Source organism: Sparus aurata, chromosome 12 (assembly GCF_900880675.1).
Source record: "Sparus aurata chromosome 12, fSpaAur1.1, whole genome shotgun sequence".
NCBI lineage: Eukaryota > Metazoa > Chordata > Actinopteri > Spariformes > Sparidae > Sparus > Sparus aurata.
Window position 1 is genome coordinate 23,013,794 of NC_044198.1, and position 23,986 is coordinate 23,037,779.

At 43.0% G+C, this 23,986-nt stretch overlaps 2 protein-coding genes across 3 annotated transcripts; one reads left to right on the forward strand and one right to left on the reverse strand.

The window, feature by feature from the left end:
- Positions 1–3,799: 3,799 nt before the first annotated feature.
- On the forward strand, positions 3,800–7,421 carry LOC115592376 (piggyBac transposable element-derived protein 4-like). 2 transcript variants are annotated; one of them, XM_030435017.1, is made up of 3 exons: positions 3,800–4,499; positions 5,232–5,429; positions 5,543–7,421. In XM_030435017.1, the coding sequence occupies exons 1-3, from the start codon at positions 4,372–4,374 to the stop codon at positions 7,200–7,202; spliced, it is 1,986 nt and encodes a 661-aa protein (XP_030290877.1). In that variant the 5' UTR covers positions 3,800–4,371; the 3' UTR covers positions 7,203–7,421. The 2 variants fall into 2 exon arrangements, with proteins under 2 accessions (XP_030290877.1, XP_030290878.1); XM_030435018.1 differs by having other exon boundaries at positions 5,235–5,429.
- A 3,012-nt stretch (positions 7,422–10,433) lies between these two features.
- gas1b (growth arrest-specific 1b) lies at positions 10,434–12,536 on the reverse strand. Its single transcript, XM_030434675.1, has one exon. The coding sequence runs from the start codon at positions 12,127–12,129 to the stop codon at positions 11,353–11,355; it is 777 nt and encodes a 258-aa protein (XP_030290535.1). The 5' UTR covers positions 12,130–12,536; the 3' UTR covers positions 10,434–11,352.
- Positions 12,537–23,986: the final 11,450 nt, after the last annotated feature.

A 23,986-nucleotide genomic window follows, 5' to 3' on the forward strand; every position in this document is an offset into this window, starting at 1 on the left:
ACAACATGTACAAAAGATAATGATGCAAAGCTCCTTTTTGACAGTCAAAGTTGGACTCACAAGCAATAAAACTCCCCCTTGTTTAATTCAGCGTACTCAGACGTATACTGACATGGCCCGGTGTGAGCTGTAGCTTATGGCGGCCAATGCCAGCTAACCTTGTTGTGTAACATTACTGACATTACTAAAGTTTGCTGACTTTGTGTCAACTCTACAGCTGGTGTTTAAATGTGTTTTAACATCTCACCGGTTGACATTTTAATGGTTGTTTTGGAAAGTGACAGGAAATTCAGCAACAGTGTCAAAGTGATCGCTGTTCTGTCAAAGTTGTAGAGGTTACATAACCGGGTGTTCAACTTTTTATAAGGGCTACGACTCCGTTTGGCTTTAGCTGAAAGCAGTTTGTCCTCACTCCCAACTCGTGGCCTTGAGCTTGTAATTTTGACACTGCGGTTAACCCTGTAGCGTCACTACTCGAAGCGCCAAGAAAGTGCAAGAAAGTCCAAGTCAGGTGGTGGTCGGGGTGATTGGATGGGTCATTCTCTGGACTTTACCCACAAAGACGGGGGTTTGAGTCCCGTTTGTGACCAAGAATTAAGAGTGAAATGTTTCTAACTCATGTTACCAAAGTCATGTAACGTCCTTTAATGAGGAAACTTGCGATATTTTCCTTTACCTAACCAAACTCAAGTCATATGTGAACTCTCAGCGAGCTTTATTTTGAAAGTCTAAGCAGGCGTATCAAATTGCGTGTTATTGCTAATATGACCGGTGGACCTCTTCCATCCAAAGCAGTTGCTCGAGGGAAGAACGTCACAGTTTCACAAGTTCATGGTAAAATTATGCTCCAGATAGAGAGACTGTAGTACTGAAACACTTTTAGACTGGAAGTTGGACACACTGGCTCAGAAATTCCTCCTTCTGACTTGCAATGGAAGTAAGAGTTTGTGTGTCACAGGAGCCAGATATATAGGAATGTGTTGGGGTTTTTTTCCTTCAGCAGTTAGGTTGAAGTTTAGATCTTGTACAGCTGCAAAACAAAAAGATTATTCTCATTCACAAATATTTGGGGATGTTTTTTAAGTAGTTAAAGACGCGAGAAAGAAGAAAAACGCTCATGACAAACTTATTGAAATTGTCAATTGCTAATCAATTCATTGCTTTAGCAGCTTGTTTGAGCACAAGCTAGAAATCCAAAAATCACAAGACCATGACACCGGCAGTGTTAATTAGATTATTAGCCTGCTATATGCATAAAAGTAAACGTTCGGCCTGCCGTGTCGACCACACGCTCCGCTGTACTGCCGTGAACTCGTTCTCACGGGGAGGAGAGCTGCACTTTTAATATAAGTTGAGAAAACAATCTCGCCACAAGGTCCATTCGGTGGCTCTCTCGAAAAAAGGTTTTCCCATCTTTCTCTGTTTCAAACTATTTTTGATTCCATCTCGCTTCGGGTCCACATGAGGCGGACACTGAATTAGAAACATTTCGCCTTAGTCCAGGAGTTTCAAAATAGGCTGGACAGAAAAAAAAAAGTCTGGCCGCCCGAGCAGCTTTTTGAAATGTTGTGCAAAGTTCCACTGAGACTTGAGGAGGGAGGGAGATGTTTCACTGCCGCTGTCCTGAACTGACATCGAACACTTTACGAACACGCGCTTATATTGTATTTCTGGATGTTCATCCACATGCATGATACAATGACGTATGATGTGCAATTGTGGCAAAAGTAATAATGATATAAGATAAAATACAACGCTGCTCTGTTTGAATATCGTCCGCAAAGTCCAGCTATAACGTCAGGCTGCCTGTTTTTCTTTTTCCTTAGTGTAACCAGGAGGGCGAAGGCCTCGGGGCGGGGCAGAGGGGAGGTTGTTCCGAGCAACAGTTTGAGTTATGATGAAGCAATTTTAATGATGTTCTGGTCCTCTGCACCAAAGGCCCCCGTCGACTCTTTTCTGCTTTGGCATGGGAAAAAAAAACACACTTACATTCCTATTTTTCCTCTGGTGCCAGAAGTTAATTGAAAACATTTCAGGGCAAAGAGTGGTCTGGGGCCCCTCGTATGACTCTCATCCCTTCATTATCCTCAACAATAATAAAAAGGCATTACAATTATTAATGGTTGGAGGGGGTTGGAGGAGAAGCCCCTGACTGCAGACCCGCAGACCTCAATGTGGGCGGAGTTAAACGTTTAACGCCGCCCACTCTCCAACATTTGACTCCGCCGTCACTGTGATGCTTCCTGTTTGGTCTTATGTATTCCTCCTGTCTCCTTCCACGCTGGCTTCTCGAACCACAAGGTCCAAAAGACTGAAGCCATCCGGCGCCCAGTGAAGGAAAAGAGTGAAAGAAGAGTTTAAGAACTGTTTAATACAGTGTACGAAGAGGGACAAGAAACCATAATGAATGTACCTTAATTAGTCATTAAATGATGAAAAAAGGAATATATTTTAACGTGTATTTATCATAATCAAATGTAACCTGAGATTCTTTCTTAATGTTATCAAAATTAAATTATCACTGGACTGTTTTTTAATTTTTATTGAACAACAAATTATTTAACAACAACAAACATTAACATAAAACAAGCAGGCAAACAGTAAAAATGTTAATGAAATACTAAAATGATATTAATGAGGATCATCATGATAATAATGTTAATAATAATAATAATAATGACAATAATTATGATGTTGATAATAATAATAATAACAATGATGACAATAATGATGATATTAATGATGGTAATATAATAATGATGATAATAATACTAATAACACCAATAATAATAATAATAATAACAACAACAATGACAATAAGAACTTCAACAATCATCATAATAATAATGTTTGAAAGTGGGTGGACATGTACTGGTCTTTGTCTGAGGTACAGATCATATGATATCACTCTTAGAGGAACATGGCATTGATTTTCAAGTTTTCTTCATCTACACAAAGTTTGAAGAAAGTTTCCATATCCTCCTGGTCAGTGCCGGCCCTGAGTAGCTTGGCGCCCTCGGCAAGATCTTAGCCGGCGCCCTCTTGCATCGCAGTCAATTTCACAATCAATTTTCATACACTCGCACAGAAACTGCAAGTATGTGTTCAAGATTTTATTTCTTTTAAGTCAAAAATATCACACCAAATAAAAAACTGGAGAAAGAAACACGTGATAAAAATACCATATAAATAAGGCATTGTGCAAACATATTATCTCTCAGCCTCAGAGTGCCGTCTCTCTCTTATCAGTTGTCAACCGCTTTGCAAAACGACCTCCAGCTCCTTCCATGTTGCCATGTGGGTATTGTGCTCCTGGCTATCCTCGTGAACCTTCAGCAAGTGGAGGCATTGTTCCAGTCCTTTAGTCCTTCCTTATTAAGTCTGTATTCTTTTGGAAAACACATTAAGCAGCAGAAGCAGTGCAAGCTATCATTTCTGTTTGAGTACATCAGCCAGCTGCTTTTGATTTTTTTTCAGCATTGACTAAGACTCTGTTACAAAAGTCATGTTGACACTCTCCCATCTTTGTTTTTGGGAAATGTGCAACTGCTTTTTATTTGAACTGCTCCTCTGTAAACTAACTCTCATCTCACTGTGTCAGTTAGAAGAGATGTCCAGTCAGCCTTTTAAAGCTGTGTCACTCTGCTGTGCTGAAATATTTTAAAAAGCATCTGAAGAGAGAAGAGAAGTATGTGACCATTGGATGTTACAGTTTAATGATAAAAAAAACAAACAGATGCTTGATGTGTGCTATACATAAGACTAATGTAGAGTAATAATGAAAATGTGATAAGATTCAGTCAACTTTATTGTCATTGCAATGCAATTCAGTCTAACCAGAGTGCAAGTGCAGTGTGTATATATACATGTTCTTGTCTATGAATGATATGGGAAAGCGAAGGTGTGCTGGCTTAAAGTGACAGTGAAGCCCCCGCCGGCGGGGGCAATCAGGCAGTGTAACAACACCCCCCTCAGCAGCAACATGTAGCTTACACACACACACACACACACGCACATGCTGCATACCCACAGAAAGCTCAGAATCTCTACTCTTCTTTCACATGCTTAGCCCGCTTTTCAAAGGCTCTGATTGGGTCAAAGCGCCTGTCCCTCACGTAGTGTCACTCATCCTTATCGCTTTGTGATTCGCTAGTCGTGTGGTTTACGTGACAAAAATGCGCAGAACTTGATTCTATTGGCTCTTACGATTCCAGCGAGGTGTCGTGCTTCAAGATTGACCAATGGGGACCGAAGATAATGCCGCGCGCAACGACAACGGAGCTCATCACGCACCGCTGTTGTTGACACAACAACAGAACACACGGACTTAGCTGTTCTGATGCTTTTATTTCTTTTATCTTCTTTGACAAAATGTCAAGTGATAAGGGCAAATACAGCGGAGAAGAAGCTTTGGCGTTGACGTTTTTGGCAAACGTTGCTCTTGAGGACTCGTTTTCTGACGACGACAGCCTGCTACAGCCGGAGCAATCTGATTCAAGGTACGTAATCTCAATTGTACTTATAAATACATTTACACAGGGTTCGTACGGGTGCTTGAAATCCTTGAAAGTACTTGAATTTCAATGTTGTGTTTTCAAGGTCTGAAAAGTGCTTGGATTTTAGTTTAAGTGCTTGAAAGTGCTTGACATTATAACTCTGTCTTTTTCACAAAATTGGGATCAGACTGGATAATTAATTTCTGAAGTTTTTGCTATTATGAAACATAATTTTAGATGTTTACAGCATAATACAGTGTACATAATTAATAACTCAATAATAATAATGAGTTTATATATTCCTGTAGATATGTATTTTACCCCAGCAATAAGGTGCTGGAAAATATTGAAAATGACCCTTAAAAGTGCTTGAAAAGTGCTTGAATTTGACCTTGAAAAATGTGTACGAACCCTGTTTACAGAATTGTTTTTTGTGGAATTCGGTGTCATGTCATCACTCTGGTGCCGACCTTTATTTGTTCTTGTAAACAAAGCCCCAGCCTTATATGAGACCCGGCTATTGCGTTTCATTTATTTTGAGACGCAATAGACTTATTATGGTGTTTCCACTCTTCGTGACGTATTATTTTGATAGTTGCCACTAATACTCCAGTGCGACATAGTTATTTATATTACCTCAGGTATTTATACGGGGGGGGGATAGGTGTATTTTTGTTCAATACCCCAGTGCAGTTGTAGGTCAATATATAAATACATTGTCTATGTTTATGTCAGCAGTGAGGATGAACATGAGCACCCAGGGCCCTCTACCTGTGGCTCCCAAGGTGCTTCTGCTCCCCCTCCCCCTCCCCTTCTCACTCCAACCAAGCCACGTGGCCAGCCATTGAAGAGGACAGCAAAGAGAACACCAGAGAGGAAGGCAAAGCGTCAACGAAGTCTGCCTGCTGCTCTGGTGGAAGAGGAAGGAGAAAGGTGCGTGTCTTCTTGATTTCCGGCAGTGGACATGGGACTGCGTGTTACTGCGAAGTTTCAGAGCAACTGTTTGCCAGTATATAAATATATTGTTGTTTGTATTTATTCAACAGCGAGGAATATGAGCCTCCAAGGCCCTCTGGCTCACAACGCGGTTCTCGGCGTCCCTCTCCTCCTCCCCCGACTCCAGCCCGGCCACAGGATGGAGAGAGGTGGCACAACCGAGAGGAGGGAGACCAAAAACCCGACCCCCTCAGGTTCACGCCTGCCCGGGACCCCGGTCCCACTTTCGACATTACCGCAACGTGGACCCCTCTGGCACTCTTCCAGTTGTTTTTTAGTGCGTCCGTTGTCAGGACCATTATCGACAACACCAATACCAACGCAGCCAGGAGGATTGAAGCTGGCAGCAAGTTCACGTGGAAGACTCTGACGGTGAAAGAATTCTACATGTTGTTGTGCGTCGTTGTCTTCACCGGCCTCGTGCACGTCCACCACAGAGGAGACTATTGGAGGAAACAGTGGCCGTATAACTTTCACTTCCCACACGAGAAGATGTCCCGCGACCGGTTTGAAACAATTTTGTGGTCGCTGCACCTCAGCAACCCCAAACAAGATGTGGACAACGATCGCAAAAGAAACACTCCGGATTACGATCGGCTCTTCAAAATAAAACCCCTGTACACCGACATTGTGGCGGCCTGCAAGGCTCATTTCCAGCCTTCTCAAAACATCTGTATTGACGAGAGAATGGTGGCGTCGAAGGCTCGGATCAGCATGAAGCAGTACATGAGGAACAAGCCTACTAAGTGGGGCTACAAACTGTTTGTCCTCGCTGACTCTGCGACAGGCTACACGTGGAACTTTTCTGTGTACACGGGGAAGAGTGACAGGAGTAACGTCAGCCCAGCTCGTGATCTGAGCTATTCCTCCGTTGTGGACTTGCTGCCTTATTCCCTGCTTGGCGGTGGCTACATTTTATATGTAGACAACTTTTACACCAGTCCTGCCCTCTTCACGGATCTGCACCAAAAACACATCGCCTGCTGTGGGACCATAAGGAGGAACCGGGTCGGATTCCCACAAACGTCCGCCAACGACTTCCCGAAAAGGCCAGAGCGGGGGGACATGCGCTGGATCAGGAGAGGCAAACTGCTGTTTGTGAAGTGGATGGACACTAGGGAGGTGACGCTGTGCTCCACACTCCACCAGACTTTCAGTGGGAAGACTGTTCAGCGCAAGGTGAAGGAGGGCGGGGTGTGGAGCACAAAGGCAGTGCCTGTGCCTGATGCAGTTGTGGACTATAATAAGAGCATGGGCGGTGTTGATCTGTCCGATGCTCTTATCGGATATTACACCGTACGCCACAAGACTATGGAGTGGTACAAGACTTTCTTCTACCATTTCGTGGACATAGCTATCGTCAACAGTTTCCTGCTGCAGAAGGAGTTGTGCAGGATGAAGTCTCTTCCTGTTCTGACTCAGAAGGCCTTCAGAGAGCAGCTTGCAACTGAAATGCTGGCCTTTGCTGAAGGCTCGTCCTCCACGTCTGCTCCAGCGTCGTCCTCCACGCCTGCTCCAGCGTCATCCTGCATGCCGCGTTATTACAGTACGGACGCGAGTCAAAGTAGGAGGTACTGTAAGAGGTGCCAGAACGCCGGCATAAAGAGGGTGAAAACTCCCATTTATTGCAGGAAATGCAATGTCCCCCTGTGCCTCACCGCAAAAAAGAACTGTTTTGAGCAGTGGCACGACGAGCTGCCAAATGCTTGAATAACACATCCTGCTGCCTCTACCTGTGGCTGTGCAAGCCAAGGATTGGTGTCTGATTGTAAATAGTTGTTTGCAGAATTTTTTGTTTTTGCACATCATTATTATTACATTATCACTATTTTTTATTACTATTTTCCTACTATTATGATTATATTATTACAGTTATTGTTGTATTATTATAGTGTATAAATAAATCTGCTCCTGTTGGAGACAAATGTAGTCCTTTTGTAGGGTTTCTTTGAAGAGGGGGGGTCATCTTTTTTTTTTCTTCAAAAACGGTTTTTCTTAGACCCATAATGACATTTAAATGAAATGAAATGAATTTTACAACTTGGTACCTAAGAAATCTCAAATGGCACTAATGGTGCCAAATTGTGCCAAAATGTGCCAAACTTGAGGACGCCGAGGCATTTCTTCATTAAAACCTCTGTAATTTTTCTCTGCTTTATTTCAGCAGCATCAAACGTCTCACAGGTGATGTCCAGATGTTGTTCCGTGGCTTTATTGAGTTTTTAGGCTACTGTGGCATTATTTTCAAAGGGATATATACTATAAAATGAATTTTTTTCAGAATCAGAATCAGAAATCCTTTAATGTCCCGCAGACGGGGAAATGTGTTTGTCACAGCAGCGACAGAATATTGCAAAAACAGAAACATATTACAAGAAAAGAAACAATAGCAAAAATAAGCAATACAATTAAAAAGGGAAGAAATAGACATATATACATATTTACATGATAGGTTTATTTTTAGGCGAGGGAAGAAATTCTTCCATTTATGCTGTGTTCCATCTGCATTTACTCTGACACGGTTGCATCAATAGTGATGCTTACACCTCTGATGGAATCTCACAAGTGTCACCTTTATTGTGATACCAAGATAATGCACATAAAGCTTGTAATTACAGAGATATACCCTATTTATTCTGAGCATGTCGTTTTCGAGCAGGAGCCTCAAAAAGGGACTCGGGGAAGAACAGGTTAAGTATTACAAGTCATTTTCTGGCAATGAATATCTTAAAAAGTCATTCTAAAAGTACGATTAAAAGCTAAATATATGTATAAACTGTAAAAAATGAGCCAACTGATGGTCAAACTGGCCCATTATCACGTCCAATATTCAGTGTTTATTATAATCTGTTTTATTTTTGTTATTCTGATTACCTTTATAAAAAAAGTACCTATGAGAATGTGCTAGTTTGGCTAAGATGCAGCATTAAACCAGCAACTAGAGTTCTCAGATAAATGTAGTGGAGTCAAAAGTAAAGTATTTGCCACAGTACCTCAAAAATCGTTGTAAAAGTACAGTGTTTGATTAAATGTACTCAGTTACATTCCATCACTGGTCGCAACCAAGTCACAGTTCCTCCGCCAAGATACTGAAGTCTTACCTGCTGTATCCACTCCAAAGAGGAAAGACGTTTACTAATGACATTACTGACCCATTTATAACCCATTTTAAAAGGTATGACAGTTGATTCAGTGGGTACTATGATTATTGATTTTCAGAGACGTAAACGTAGTCAAACGAACCGTAAAAGCTTAGTTCAGGTTCACTTTGTAAGAACGTTGATTGACGCTGACGCTTTGGGATTGTCGGTCAGGTCGGGCAACATCCCAAAGCATCCTTCCCTTCCCATCACTTTCAAAGAGTGAAATATGACAGCCAGATTAAAAATAACAAAAAAAAAAAAGAAGAAAAAAGACTGAACTGATAACATGAAACAGAAAACAGGAGCATGCGAAGATAAAGTACACAAGAAGATCTGTTTGGGCTGTGATTAAATCAGTCGACCCGATGGATTCTCTGAAAGCATTTAACGTAATTATTCACTGAACACGCAGTCGTTTTGACAACTTGATGGCGGTTTGAATCCTTTCACAGAGGCCGGATTTATTTTATGCGCGGTCGCGCGTGTGAAACATCTGGGGGAAAAAGGGTCCGCACCCAGAATACTTCCTCTTCATTCAAAACTATTCTGGTATTTTTTGGACTGAGATGCATAATTGAAGTCATAACGTTGATTACAGAAGAGTTTATTGGCCTTGAAAACAATCCAAACAATGCAATTTGACAGTTTAAAGCTCAGCAGACTCACATTTGCTGTTGTCAATCATGCGGCGCACGTCTCGAGGGGTGATGACGGAAAGAAAAATGAGCCGCAAATGAGCTCACGGCTTGTTGATTTTTCTTTAGAAGACACCATGCTGCCGCTTTTTAGGTTTTTATGCCTTCTATTTTCAAGCTTATCAAGCGATCTTTCATCAGTAGATAGCAGCAGCGGCGCATGTGTCTGTTTACATGCCTGAGGACTCATGTTGTGAGTCCGTCAGCCACTTACAAAAAAAAAAAGCGTCCCCCTCCTTCACTTGGAATAATGGGCCTTGAAACCATTGAGGGCAGCCATGTTGCTTTTCAGGGAGAAGAGACGGGCCCTCCAAGCCCATTGATTGGAGGAGAAGTCGAGTGGCACCTCTATTATGCGAGACGCAAAATACACAATGGCGCGGCGGCACAATGCAGGGGGGCACTTCATTCACTCTTTTTTTTTTTTTCCTCCGTCACCCCCTTTTTCAGGGAGTGGGTGGGGGGGGGAAGCATGAGGAGACAGCTATCCCCCGGAGAAGACAGAGGAGTTATGTGAGAAAGTTCAGCTCGTAGTCGTACTCCTGCTGAGGCCTCCACTTGTGCCTCAGTCCTCTCGCTATTAGGTGTTTTCTTCGTCTTCTCTCTGACGCAGCGAGGATAATTTTAACCTAGTTCGGTTATGAGAAATGACTTAACTCTGAAAAACACAAGCTATCATAGGCTTTAAATTGTTGTTTTTTTTTTTTTTTTTTAAAAGAATAAACAAAATCATAAATCCAGCAATGGCAGCGATTGTTAAAAAATAAGCAAAAGCCTGCCACTGTCACTTTAAGTACATTTGAAATCAGAGTACTATTACCAAGTACTATTCGTGTGGGTTACTTTCACTTTCAACAAAAATAATACCCAAACTCTTAATCTTAACTTTTACTCGGGTATGACTTTTGGGCAGTTTTAACAACACTGCCGAGTGGAAAAACATTTAGGTTAACGCTCACACAACTTATGTGTCGCACTGTGATCAAACTAAGTAAGAACTGGGATTACTTTGAGTGGATCACTTTTAACTATTTCATGAGGCCTAAATCTTTCAAAAAAGAAGGCAAAAAGTCGGAGACAGAGCCACACAACGTTGACAAGACTCATTGTAAAAACTCTTATTTATTGATTTCACGTGCATGTACATTCAGAGGTGTGTGTTCAGAGTGGCCACTTGATACCTCCACTCACCCAGACATCTTTTTTTTCTTTTTCTCAGTATGTCTTTCTGAAGACTTCAAACAAACACATGTGGTGAGGATAAACAAACTGACCCGACGCCTCTTTGCTCCATTTGTGCTGCAAATCCCCCTCGAGAGAGGAGGAGTTCACCTTTCTCCCGTCTGTTTGAACAGTTTTTTTTTTTTTCCCCCAGAGTTAACACTTGATACCTTGGGCACACATCCATGTTTACAAAGTCAAGTGTTTCGCTCTTTAAGAGCTTTTTCTTGTTGCAGGTATCTGGCCGTTAAGACACATCAGAGCGGCTTCAAACATCAACTTTGGTTTCTCTAATGAAGGGGTTGTGGGGAAGGAGGGAAAAAAAAAAGTCTCTGTAAGGCTGGTAAAAGAAAAACTGCTGTGCTTTCACAGCACGCCTCTGATATGGTCACATCATGGTGAGTATATATATATAAAAAAGACTTGTAGGCACTTTTAGACAGAACATTTCTCCTCCTCTGTGGTCATAACGCAGTAGAATAGTGTGACTCACCTACTCATACAGTGCAAATCTCAGCTCATAAACAAACACTTTGACTAAAAAAACAAGTTTATACAATATACTGTACGATGTATCTTTATATAGGCTCCTTCTGCATGATCTGAACATTTCTGAGAGTCTTAACTGAAACATAACTATTGATCTGATGCACACGCTTGTTTCGACGTGATTAACAAACAGCAAATCGTCTTGAATTGTGCGAATTTGTGCCGATTTTTAGAGCTGAATTGTCCAGAATGGCTGCTGAGTTGATTTCTGTTGTTCATGGCAGCAGTTTTTTTTTTTTTTTTTTCCTTTTTTCAGATTAATCTGGTTAAAACCAAAATGGTGGTCAGGACATTCAGCACAGTCTGACCAGGTTTGGAGTCACTCGAGCTCTCCACGTACGGATAATCCACCGGCCCGCTGGGGTCGTCATCACCGTCGTCCTCGGCGTCCGAGAAGCCGCTTCCCGCGAACCCATCGCTGGGATCGGAGCAGAGGGTCTTCATGCTGACTTTCACAAACTCGCAAATGTTCCTCTCCAAGCCGTCGCACACACACGTGTCCAGCTGTTGCGCTTTCGGGATGGAGCGCATGTTGGCTATCACCTTGAGGCACCCGTCCGAGCACCTCTCCCCTCCGAAAAGTTTCCTGCAGTGGTACAAGTAATCCTTCATGGCAGAGCTGCAGGGCACGTCCGCCTCGCACTGCCGCCGGGCCTCGGTGCAGCCCATGGTGCGGGTCCGCGGCAGGCACGGCTCGATGGCTCGTTTGGTGCCCCTGCACACCGGGTCCGCGGCGCAGTCGCAGTCCTCCAGAGCCGGGCCGCTTTGGGTTAGGTTGAGCTGAATGAGAGAGGATATGCAGTGGCTGGGACACTTCTTACGACCCCCATTGATGACAGAAGCGCAGGCGTAAAGGTACTGGTCGTACGCGTAATGGCACTCCGGCTCTCCGTGGCACTTCAGGATGGCTTTCCAGCAGACCAGCCGACGACTGTGGTTAGGAGATCCGACGCATAAGCCGATGATTAGGATCAACACACTGCTTATCAGAACCGCCGCCCGCTCCATCAATATGGCACGGCTTGCCATTTCCAGGGAGAATGAATCTTAAAAATGTGAGTCTTCATCGGGGCTTCTGTGATTCCTTCACGCTGCGTCAGAACCACGTTAAACCAGGACGGAGACTTGAAGTCAGCGAGGCGCCAGAAAATATGCCACAGCTCATCGAGGGTGTCATTAACGAGCCGATCATGTTGGGATACAAAAAAAAAAAAAAAAAAAAAAAAACTTCCAACGTGCGTCCAAAACTTTCCAGCTCCCCACAGTGTCTGCAGACTTTACGTGCGCTCGTTCAGGGCGCGCAAAGAGGAGGAAAAGTTTGGATAACCTGTAACACCACAAAAAAACAAAACCGCATTAAACTCCAGATTTTTCTCCGCGATATATCCTCGCTCCTGAACTCACTCATCAAGCCTTCTCTTCTCCACCAGCATCCACTCAGCCAGCAGCGGCTCTGTGATGAGGGCTGCGAGCTGATGGGCTGATTAGGTTACTGCAAAGGCCGCCTGCGATTGGTCCGATAAACTGCTGTGATTCTGTCGTCACCGCTTGGCAGTGACGCACGCTACTGTTTTTAAAACTGTGGTGAAAGAAACTCTCTGCTCATTACCTCATTACGAAGATATATATGAAGTCATTTGTGCTTTGTTCTTGTTTTTATATAGCAATATGGTGGTAAAGATAGATAGATAGATAGATAGATAGATAGATAGATAGATTTAGTTGTTTAATTTGTCTTCCTTTTACTGTATGATACTCTGTTTTGTGAAGCTCCAAGTAACTTTGATTTTGAAAGGTTGTATAGAATTAAAATGTATTGTTACCGTATAGATTAGACAACTAAATTGCACATTTTATTAGTGTTTTCTGTAAAATAAAGACTGTTTCATAATAAAACTCTAAAAATGCTACGAGTCATTATTTTCGCAGGCAGCTTTAAAGCGTCACGTTGCACTGTAGGGTGGCTGGAGGCATTACCGGAGAAATGTACTGATCAGAACCAACCACCAGCTGATGCTGGAGCGAACTGTGATGCCAGAAAAGAAAATGGAAGTAAAAGAGGGATCAAATAATAATGTCATGTAATGTTTCACGCAGTCACCGGTCTTTTTCAGGGGCCCGTGCAGCAATTTTTGCAGGCGGGTCCGCCTGAAAGTACCCAAAAATGGTTTAAAATGAGAAAAAGTCAATATGATTTGAGAGGACGACATAAAAAGGTAAATCTATGGCAGGTCTGTTGTGAGAAAAATGTGTGGCTGATGTGTCTTCAACCAACCTTTCATATCTGTATCGACAATCTAAACTTTAGATAGATATCATGAGTGGTGTTTGCTGTGGTCCGTAAATCTCACGCTTTCAACTACGCCGCTGCAGAATTTCGGATTTCAACTGATTTATCGTTCGACCGCTGTGGTCTGATCCTCGAATAATTGCTCGTCCCTGCGACGAGGCCCGCGTGTAATGAGGCGCAGTTTCTTTGGAAAACACTGGGACCGTGTTGCCTCCCCGCAGGGAGAAACGACAGCTGTTATAACACATGCGGAGCTCCCGTCTTACACTTTTCACCATGAAACATAACAAGCCTCGGTAGCTTGCTATGATACACGCCCGTGAACGCCGCACTGACACATTTGCACACACCAATAAAGACGTGACAGCTCAGAGGTTTTAAGAACTGTGCTTCCCAGATACCGAGCTGGGAAAGCACCGGCCTTTACATGAGAAATGTAAAATGAAAGACACATTTGGTTGTTTTTTTTTTTTACTGCCTATTCTGTGCAAGTGTAAGCAAGCAGCGGCGTGAGATCCTAAACACCCGCCACTTTACCTTTTGGTGGAGGGTGTTTCCTATTTCCCTACAATAACACTTAGCAGGACAAAGAGCGTGAAGAGGGGTATCTACTGCAGTCTCACACCGAGTAAACAAACAAGAAGCATGAAGCCACCGGGAGCAAAAACAGAATGGACGTGTCGGGGTCTCGAGGTCAAGAGGAACAAAGCGTAGAAACAGAAAACCAGTCAGTCACTGGAATAACTCCGTTCCCCTGACCCCGTCACATCACCACGCTATGGCCGCAGAGATCTGGCAGCTCTCGGGGGACGCTTAGACCCCTCGATACCAATTAGAGAGATTAGAGAGGAGTCAAGACGAGAGCAGAGGAGTTTTTCATCGCCAAACAACCCCAAACACCCCCCCTCCCACCTCTTCCAGCTGGCATACCAGAGCAACAGGATGACTGCAGACTCAATTTTGAAGCAACATCAAAGTGGAGCCCAAATGGCGAACGGCTCAAGGGTCGCCATTAAACAGCATAAGGAGCCTGACGTCAGCCAAGACCGCTATGGTCAAAGCTGGCTCGTAACAGAGATGGATTTGTGCCATTTTTTGAAAAGCAGTCAACATTTTTATTTTTTTTCGCTTATGTGCAAATTTTGGGTACCTCTTATTTTTTCGCGAGGCCTGTATGAAGCTTTCCTTTCAACAACTGGGAACAAACCAAGGACGCAGCCTGGAAGCCAGAATGAAACGTGGGCATACATACTATATTATATCAGCTTACGCGTATGAGCTGACTTCCATGTCTTGAGGCAGAGGGGATCGCGGTGAAGTTTGCAAGCCAGTGACCCCTGTTCATGACTATGTTTGAACATTTCTAAGTGTGAGACCAGTGGATGTTTTTAATGAGACCACGGAACAAATTCCGACCATGTTTGTGGCGACAATTGACAAGACTATCTATACAAGAGGCCAGGGCATCTCCAGATGTGTTCGTGGTGCCAAAACCATGTATTTTAAGCCGAAACATGATCCTTTCCGATCCCTATCCAAGTGGTTTCCGTGCCTAAACCCGAACCAGACAATAAGCACGGAGTCGTCACGACATAAAGTCAAAAACTGAACCTAAAGAAATATAACGCTGCGACATAAAGAAATGTACAGTTTCGACATCTCCGCGGTTTGCTAGAGCTGCCAACATTTATTCTGGCGGTCGGGTTGGAGGAACACACGCTGACCACGCTTGCATTTCACTTTTTAAGAAGGAGTTCATAATGCAGAGCAGAACCAAAATCCCATCAGCGTTGGACGGCGGCCAGATCAAGAACAACGGCCAGATTCAGTGGAGCCGGCGGCTCTGTATGATGAAGCAGGCAGCTGCTTTCCCCCAAACTGTACCTCTTAAATTACCCCAATACATCACTTAGATTCTTTACTTTTACACCGAACTACTCCGATGGTTCTAAGGGAAATATGAGGCCGGTTTCCCTTTACAGTCCCGTCCTCCACTTATTTCAAACGAGCGCCTCCGGATATGCATCCTCAACATGCGGTTGTTCATGGCGACTTGCATATAATAGTGTTTCCAGAATTGGAATGCGGTTCCCGAGAGTAGATTTGTAAATACTCATGCAGAGACAGACATGCTCTTCAGTTTGTCTCCACTGCTGTCAGAAGTCATTACACACAAGCTGCCATGCCAGAACAATTCACTGAACTTTGTATTCAAGTGCTTCCAAGCCGGGAGAGAGACAGAGAGAGGGAGAGAGAGGGGAGGGAGGGAGGGAAAGGAGTCAATATCAAAAAGCTGCCAAGTGTTTTTTCTGCCTGCATTTTTTCGTTTCGCTGCGTCTCATGGAAAATTCTCAGATGTCTGTCTTCGATATGTTGATATTTTTCCTTCATTCCTCTCACATGAAAGGGCGCGAGTCATATGCTTTTGGTGAAAACAAGAAAAGAACTTTCTGTCGGCTCTGCCCAGTCATGGCATGAATATGCAGCTGAAGTGTCATCTTGAATCCTGGTCGACAACACGGCACTGCAGCACTGTTGTTCCCTGGTGCGCACCCACATGATGAGACAGAAGAGATTAAATCACCTGAATCAGGGGGATTTTAGCCTCACTAGCAGCACGTAGTCATTCTCCTGGAAGGAACTGGTGTGAAGTTTAGTAAATTCGTGACCCCCAGAGGATGAATCCTAATGATTTTTGTGCTCCTGGGACGTTTGCGTTATTTGATTTTTTCCTGACATGTATCAACGACTCACAAGACGATGAATTCTACTACGTGTAACTGAGCTAACACTCACGTCTGGAGGTGGAGGGGATGGGGGCGGTGTTACAGTAAGAAGGCAGCCAAGACAGTGACCACTGTTCAGCACAGGGTTTCAACATTTCAAAGCATGAAACCGCTGGGAATTTTTAAACAAAACGCCTAGACGGTTTCCCGCCATGTCACTGGCAACAAAACTGGACGTCTTTTTTTGATGAGGCATCAGGGAAAATGCGCAGCCCAAAACCAGAGACGTGACGACCGTGTTCAGTTGTCTTTGTGGAGGCAGAATCAGAAGAGCCAAATCAGGATCTCTTCCTAACCCAACGAGCACAGAAAGTTGAAAATGGGAACTAAATAAATGTAAAGCTGCAACATAATTAACATATCCATGATTTGCAGAAACAAACACTGCCAACTGTTTATTCTGGGCCCTGGGTCAAAAGTTGCATTCGCCTCATACTTTCAATTATGACCGAATTCCAAATAAGTCACACAAACATTAGCATTTAGCTCACCACCGTAATTTTCTCGGTCTGTGCTGCCCCTCCAGACTCCAGCACGCCCTGTATTTTTATCGCATCAGAGATGTTTCAAGATGGTACCACATGTTCTCAGACTAAGTGCATCCCTCTGGGGGGAAGCAGCGCTGCACGGCAGGAAAAGGCTTTGACTTTGAACTTCGCAGAAAGGAACAGAGGCACAGGTTCAAACGAGGGTCACTGTTGCTGTAAAGCAGCCAAAAATACTCTGAAAGTTACAGTCGCCAAAGCCCAAAGTGTGGAGCAGCGTGTGACGGACAGTTGATGTGCTGCGTTGGGTCTACACCATCACACGGGGTAAAGAGCTGGATAGCGTTACAAAAAGGATTCATGTCCTGGTTGTTATTGTTTCACTGAAGGATTTTTGCCGGAAAGCAGATGGGGCTGTTAAACAGATCGGAACAGAGAGTTAAACTCCGGCCAGAGAAGCTGGATTTGCCATCACAAAGGAGGGTAATTGATAGTGCGTGCTGCTGTAGATCAATGACACCTGCAGTAAAAATCTGTGCTTCAAGGAACAATAGAAAGTTCAGAGATGCTTAGGCTGGCAGTACATAGATATCAAGTGACACTGGTCAGGAAATTGTAAGATAACAGACAATTCTCTCCAGCACAAAGAGGGGAAGATAATAAAGCCAGAGGTAAAACCAATGAGGGCTTCTGCGTCCTGAAAAAGGAGGGTGTAGCTGATCCAGAGGGAAAAGGAGACTCTGAGGCAGACAGGGGTTTTAGTTTTAGTTTTAAACATAATCCCTCCTCTCTTAACTCTGATCACGTTTCTGTTCCAGAGGAAATAGCTCCTCAGGGACAGATATGCTGCCACGACCTCAACACAGAGTCGTCATTGTTCACTAGATCAAGACTGTAGCAAGTAAGCTGAGAGGAAGAAAATGAATACCCATCATCCACAATCGCAAAAGAGCGAAGGGGAGAAAAGGGAAGTAAACCTGAAGTGTTGAATAGCCAGCTTTTGATTTACTGAGGAGGAAATCCAGATACCAAGGCCTACACTCAGGAGGCTCCTTCATCGAATACTTGGAGTAAGATTAAATCTGAGCGACACTAACGTTGATGAGCATGAATAAAGACAGAGTCAGGCACAGCCATTTTTGCTGCCGTGGTCCCGATCAATCTTCTGGGGACGGTGTAATCACTACTTACGCCAGCCACATGTTTAGCGTTAGGGTTTCCTGCCATAGGAAATGGATTTGGTCATCATTAGCACACAGTCCTCGCAATATTTTAGCCATTTCGTAATACCTCTGAGTCACCAGAACTTGGATCTAAAATAATGGGCTGCAGTTCATGGACTCTGTCATTTGCCTTAAGTGTGAGCCTGATGTAATGGGAAATGCTCACATGCTCTCTGGCGGAAAGTTAGCTTAATGAGAGGATTGGCGCCTCTCTAATACATGTTAGATAAATGGCTACGGCTAGCTTCTAGGTTAGCTTAGCACAACGACTGGATCGAGGGGTGAAAAGCCACCTCATCAGTTTAATACAAGTATGTTTAATAAATTGTCATGGCTAGCAGCCGCTTACCTTAGTAGAAAGACTGGAAATGGAAAACAGCCACCTTGTTCGTTCAATACAAGTAGCCTTAATGACTACAGCTAGTAACTGGTTAGCTTAACAGAAACACTGAAAACAAGGAGAAACAGTCGCCTCATATATTTAATACTTGTTTTTCAAACAACTGGCTACAGCTAGCATTTAATCCAGCCGATTATCTCATCACAAAGAATGGAAGTAGGGGAAACAGCTATCGCACTTGTTTAATATAAATTGCTGCAGCTAGCAATTGGTTAGCCTAGCACAAAGACTGGAAACAAGAGGAAACTGCAAGAAATTAGTTTGCAAATTGTAATTTTCAAAAAATTTAATGTGATCATTTGTGTGCTTTAGTTGTAGGCTATTTATAGGTTAAGCGTTTCTTGTTACCTTCAGAGAGAGCTAGGCTAGCTGCTTCCTCCTGTTTCTTGCTTTTGTGCTAAGCCCAGTTATTAACAGACAAACATTAAACTGCTTTTCCAACAAAATTAGTGGGTCTAGACAGGTTTTATCAATGTAGTTTATCCCACTAAAAATCGCTTATTGACTCCGTTCCCACTACCCGCAGGCAAGATGAGGAAATTTAGCCAAGCCGAGCCAAAGTGATAAAAATCTGTCAGTTGACTCGGGTGTAAATGCTGAGTTTACACATTCCCATTGCGTAGATAAGCCAGATCTTTACATGTTTAAGTGATATTATTATATTTTTAACTCTTATTTTATTCCCCCAAAATGGTGTAATATTCCTTTAAGCCCTCATGTAGCACAACATAGACGGAAGTTATGTTTCATCAACTACAGTCAGGACCAGAAGATGAGATCATAACTCTGCGAGCACGTACACACAGAGTACATTCTCGCAACAGAGATGGAGAAGCAGATTGCATGATTGCCAGTTTTTCATTTCAATGCCACATTCTGTGATTCTGTCTGTCTGGCTTCCTGCCAGTGTGGGGCACATTTCGAGCTCGATTTTTTTTGTTTTTTTAAGGCGTTAGCTGCTGTTTTCGGGAGACAGAAAATGAGATGTGACCCAGGGCGTCCCTGACATTTACCTAAGTAATAACAATGTTTGAGCAGAACTGAAGGCGCTGCTCGAATTGCCGGGGCCATCAGCCTCAGGAGTATTCAGGTTACACACAGGAAATGAGGGGGCTGATTTTTTGACATTTCAATGAGTGTCAACGGTTTCGGATGCATGATGGCAAAGGTGCATCTCATTCCAGCTCAGTATTAAAGCAGCTTAAAACATACAACAACTGCAGAACAGTATAACAATGGAAGAGTGACACAGCCCTCACGCAGAAATATCCCAAGATAGATGAGATTATGCCCAAAAGCATCCTTTAATATATTATATCTTTGCTTATGTGTGTGAAGTGGTGAAATTCCCTCCTCAGCACATTAGTTATGGTTTCCAAACATTAACGCACATGAAAGAAGAAACACTGACTCTAAGCTTACGAAGAGTCTGGTGGTCGGAGCTCAGATGAGCGAGTCTACAGTGACAGTAACCACATGCAGTCTTTTAATCCAAACACACCAGCCTTTGTGATGCGCAGCACAGCGGTGGTCTGCTCCCACTGTCCCCATCCATGACACCGGAGAATAAATCAAGACCATCTTAGTGGACTTTTTTCCCCCACGTACGTAGTAAAAAAAGCCTCAAACCCCCCACGGTTATTACTGGATTTGAACCTTTCTTGCGTGTTTCAGGAATCATTCAGAGGACACACGCCTGTAGTAGAATATCAGTTTGTCCTGATGCACTGAGAATTATTTGGTGCTCATCCATTACCAGCTATGTTGCAAAGATAACACGCATCATTTCACAGTTATTCCGTTTCATATTATTCTGTTATTCCATTCTATTTTAAACATATATTTTATATCTTTAATCATTTTACACTTACATCATTATTATAATTATTATTACTGATATGATTTATTCTTTTATACATACATTTTAAATGTTCTTATTAATCTAAACTTTTATTATAACACTTGTTTGATTTTATTATTCTGTTTTCTTATTTATTTTTATTTAAATTATTTATTTCTTATCCAATTATCATTTTTTTAATTATTTTATTATTTAATATTTTACTATATTTAAACTTTCATTAAGACATTTTTTTCTTATTTATTTTCATTTCAATTTTTTATTCCAATTATGATTTTTACACTCCCATTATTTGAAAAAAATATTTTATTATTTAAAATTTTACTATAATTTAAACTTACATTATTACACTTAGATTAGACATTGGTAAGTTTATTCATATTGCATCATTAAGGCACAGAACGTGCTTTACAGGGGCATAGATATATCAAGAATGAGACATTGAGTGACACTTGATAAAAATTACATTTAAAAGACATAAAAACAAAGCAAAGTTTGTCAATTAACACACTTAATACACTCATTATTGCACAGACGTACACGCTGATGGACTCTGGAGGGATTTTCTTTGTGCTGGAGCCCTTATTTTTTCTGAGCCCGTCCCTGTACTTAGACACAGCCCTCATGCGTGCTTGCCATTTAATCAAATCTCCTATCAAAGGTAAAACTGGAGAGAGGTTTACTGAGGCCAACTCAGTGCACTGTAAGCATTAATGTTGCCTGGTAACATAACTTTGGACAAAACATTTAAACATCCTTCCCCTCTAAAACTGCAGTAATGCAGATCCAACTTGGCTTTTAATAAACTTACATCAGTTTTTGTTCCAGAGTTTCCTCCAAAGTCACACAAAAAAAAGTCTGGAGTGTGTAACCAGAGAGTCGGGGGGAGGTTTTCATGTTGTACTGCAGTCGCTCAGATGTCAGTTTGAATTTCAGATTTGGGATTTGGAAGTATAAAATGCGGCCTTGTAATGGGAAACTACCAAGGAAACTTTTCGATGTTTTGACTGTTACCTCCAAAATAAGAGGCAGGGGAGGGGGTTGGACGGGATCGGGGATGCATGAAGTATCAGGTACAAATATGGGTCCTTTCTGGAGCAAACGCTGAGGCACTATTTGGATTAGCCATTTGCTCCACTCAGGGTGGTCTGGGATACAGAGTTTATGTTTAATTTAAACATAGGCTCTGTCTGAGTCTGCATACTGTCACTGAGCTGAGAAAAGCCATGCTGCCCATAAAACAAGAGGTGAGATTGTAGCACTCATGTGTAGCTGATGACTGCACCCATAAAATCCTTTTTGTTTGTTTCCAATCCGACAGAGAATTGTGTGGAGCTCACGCGCAGAATAGATTTATAGATATAGTTCTCACCTTTTCATAAGGTGCTGTCTTGCACTGTACTACTTTACTTCCATTCTCTCAATCTTCTGTGTGACCGTGTTAGCTTTGGACAAAAGATTCATTTGTCTCGAAAGAGTTAGTAAGTTGGAAATCCCTCAACAGAAATAGCCGTTTGCAAAAGGAATATCTGCAGTTATCACATCAGTTGATACATGTTTGATCGGAGCCTTTGCGAGCGGGATGTGCGAGCCTACTCCTCCATTCTTTTTTTAGTGTGCCAATCTGTTAAATCAGCTCTTGAAGTTGCCTGTGAAGTTCACAGACTTGCCGTTTAAACATCCGTTCGGTGCCGGCGTCCACGTTCTCCAGAGCAGATGCACTGGGCGCAATTTAGGTTGGAAGTCAGGAATACCGAATAATGACTTGCGACTTGCAATGGATTGCAGCGAAACATGACAACCGTGTTCTCCATGTCACTTTAATTTCACCTGATGATGATACTAGTGGAAACGTTAAGTTAAACCCAGAGTTCTTCCTCCAGGTGATTTGTTTCTACACAGAACAATGGTGGACACCTTTGGAAACTGCATAAAAGGGCTCGCTCTCATCAAGAAATACTTGGCGGGTGATTGGGCGAACTGACTTCAGCCACTCATATCTAACTAACTTCATCATGCAAACTCTTGCCAAAGCCAGTCAGGAGAAGAGCCAGGAGCCCTCAGTGTCTTTCTTTACTTTCTTTTAAATGAACAGTCGTTTCTCTCACTGGGCTAAAGCACGTCCATAGCTGCCAGGAGTTCTTCACAGAACGACGACTGGTCCAAACCACTGTGGCTCGTCCGCAGGTTAAATCCTGGGGAGATGGATTTCCCGAATCACGCTACCTCCCAAGGTAACTGAGGAGTATGAATATCAGTGCCACATTTCATGCACATCCATGCAAACAGACACAGAATGGTTTTCCTTTCTTTCGGCATAAACATTAAAAAGAGGATCTGCTGTCATCGTGATGTCCGTCGCCATCCAGCTCCAGCGCAAAGCGGAGACGAGCCTGCGGAGAGGTCGGAGGTTGTCGATTGAGAAAGCTGTCAGCTGCACTGACGCACCACAGACTCACCACTGAAACACGCTTCATCGGAGTGTAGAGTAAACAGAGCCTGTCTGGACACGGGCCGCGAAATCAATCAGACATTGAAGGTCTTACAAGAGAAATCGACAGGTACTGACCTGTCACGGTTCGGCAGAGAGAACTGGATAAAGCTTTGTTTTTTAACGAGACAGCAGAAAGGCAGAGATGTGACACGTTGCTTTGTATTGCGTGTGCTTTTCATTTTAACTACTAATAAGGCAGTTGGCAGGGGTAGCCATGACAACAGGATCTTTATCTTTAAGTGCTGTACAGTCAAACCTGTTGTCTAATCTCAATTAAATCTCGCTGAGATTAAATTAACAGTCACACGGCGATGCTGCCGTTAGAAGACGATCATGCAATTTCCGTCGAGAGATGCGTCGTCCCATCGTGTCCTTCATACATGAGCACACACACGTACAGGCGGGACACACACACGCACACCGCACACAGTAGCGAGGGGAACATAAACAGCCCGGGTTTTGCTTTCCCTGCAAAATCTAAATATTGACTCAGTAACCTATAATCATACACAGTCAGAACAAAATCGAAATAAACAAGTGTGCCTGTAATGTGTAAGAGCCTGTGTGTCTCGTGGGCACCGAGGCCCTCCAATGCTGAGGCCGACAAACACACATGAGAAAAGAGGAAGTGGTCGGATTTCGCCGAATACCAGACAGTATGGATTCCATCCAGCACTCTGGAGCGGCATAAATTATTTTGCGTTCTCTACATACACAAAGATGTTTCTCACGAAAAGGCGCAGGGCCGCCCGTCTGCGATCGGACATCTGCTGTCAATTCACACCATTTAACTTTCGGATGACTCACGCATACAATATTCTCACATTGAGAGGCTTTAGATTGTCAGGACGCGAGTTCAAAAAAAAAAAAAAAAAAGGCAATAAAAATTCCATCGCGCCGCTTCGGTGGAGCTTTCGCGCGTCGATGCCAAGTTTCCGGGCGACATCCACAGCCATTCATCCGCACAACTGTGTTATTATTGTGCTGTAATGTTATTATAAGCTCATTAAGTTTCATATCAAACTTTTAATGTATTTTTTTTATCCCCCTCTCGTTGGAAGCCAGGCTACAATATCGGGAAAGATACAGACTGTGTGTTTGCTGACTTGGTTCCGCGGGGCCATAATGACTGCTTTTCTAAATAAACTTGATTGATTGAATGAGGCTTTTGTGTTGGCATACTGTTGGATCTTTTTGCTGTTCTCAGTGAGTCTTTATGGCTCATTAGTGAAGTGGCAAAGCTGAAACATTTCTGGCTCGGCCATGGCCCGTCGGGGCGCGCCTGCCGATTGCCAGAAATCGTTTGAGGCTAACGAGGAAACACAAGAGTCTGAGAGAAATGAAAGC

What these genes read in the sequence shown, in the direction of transcription:
- gas1b (XM_030434675.1), bottom strand. Translation starts at nt 12,129, where the DNA reads ATGGCAAGCCGTGCCATATTGATGGAGCGGGCGGCGGTTCTGATAAGC.
- LOC115592376 (XM_030435017.1), top strand. Translation starts at nt 4,372, where the DNA reads ATGTCAAGTGATAAGGGCAAATACAGCGGAGAAGAAGCTTTGGCGTTG. An exon ending in CCGGAGCAATCTGATTCAAG is followed by an intron (nt 4,500 to 5,231) that starts GTACGTAATCTC and finishes TGTTTATGTCAG; the next exon opens with CAGTGAGGATGAACATGAGC. An exon ending in GTGGAAGAGGAAGGAGAAAG is followed by an intron (nt 5,430 to 5,542) that starts GTGCGTGTCTTC and finishes TTTATTCAACAG; the next exon opens with CGAGGAATATGAGCCTCCAA.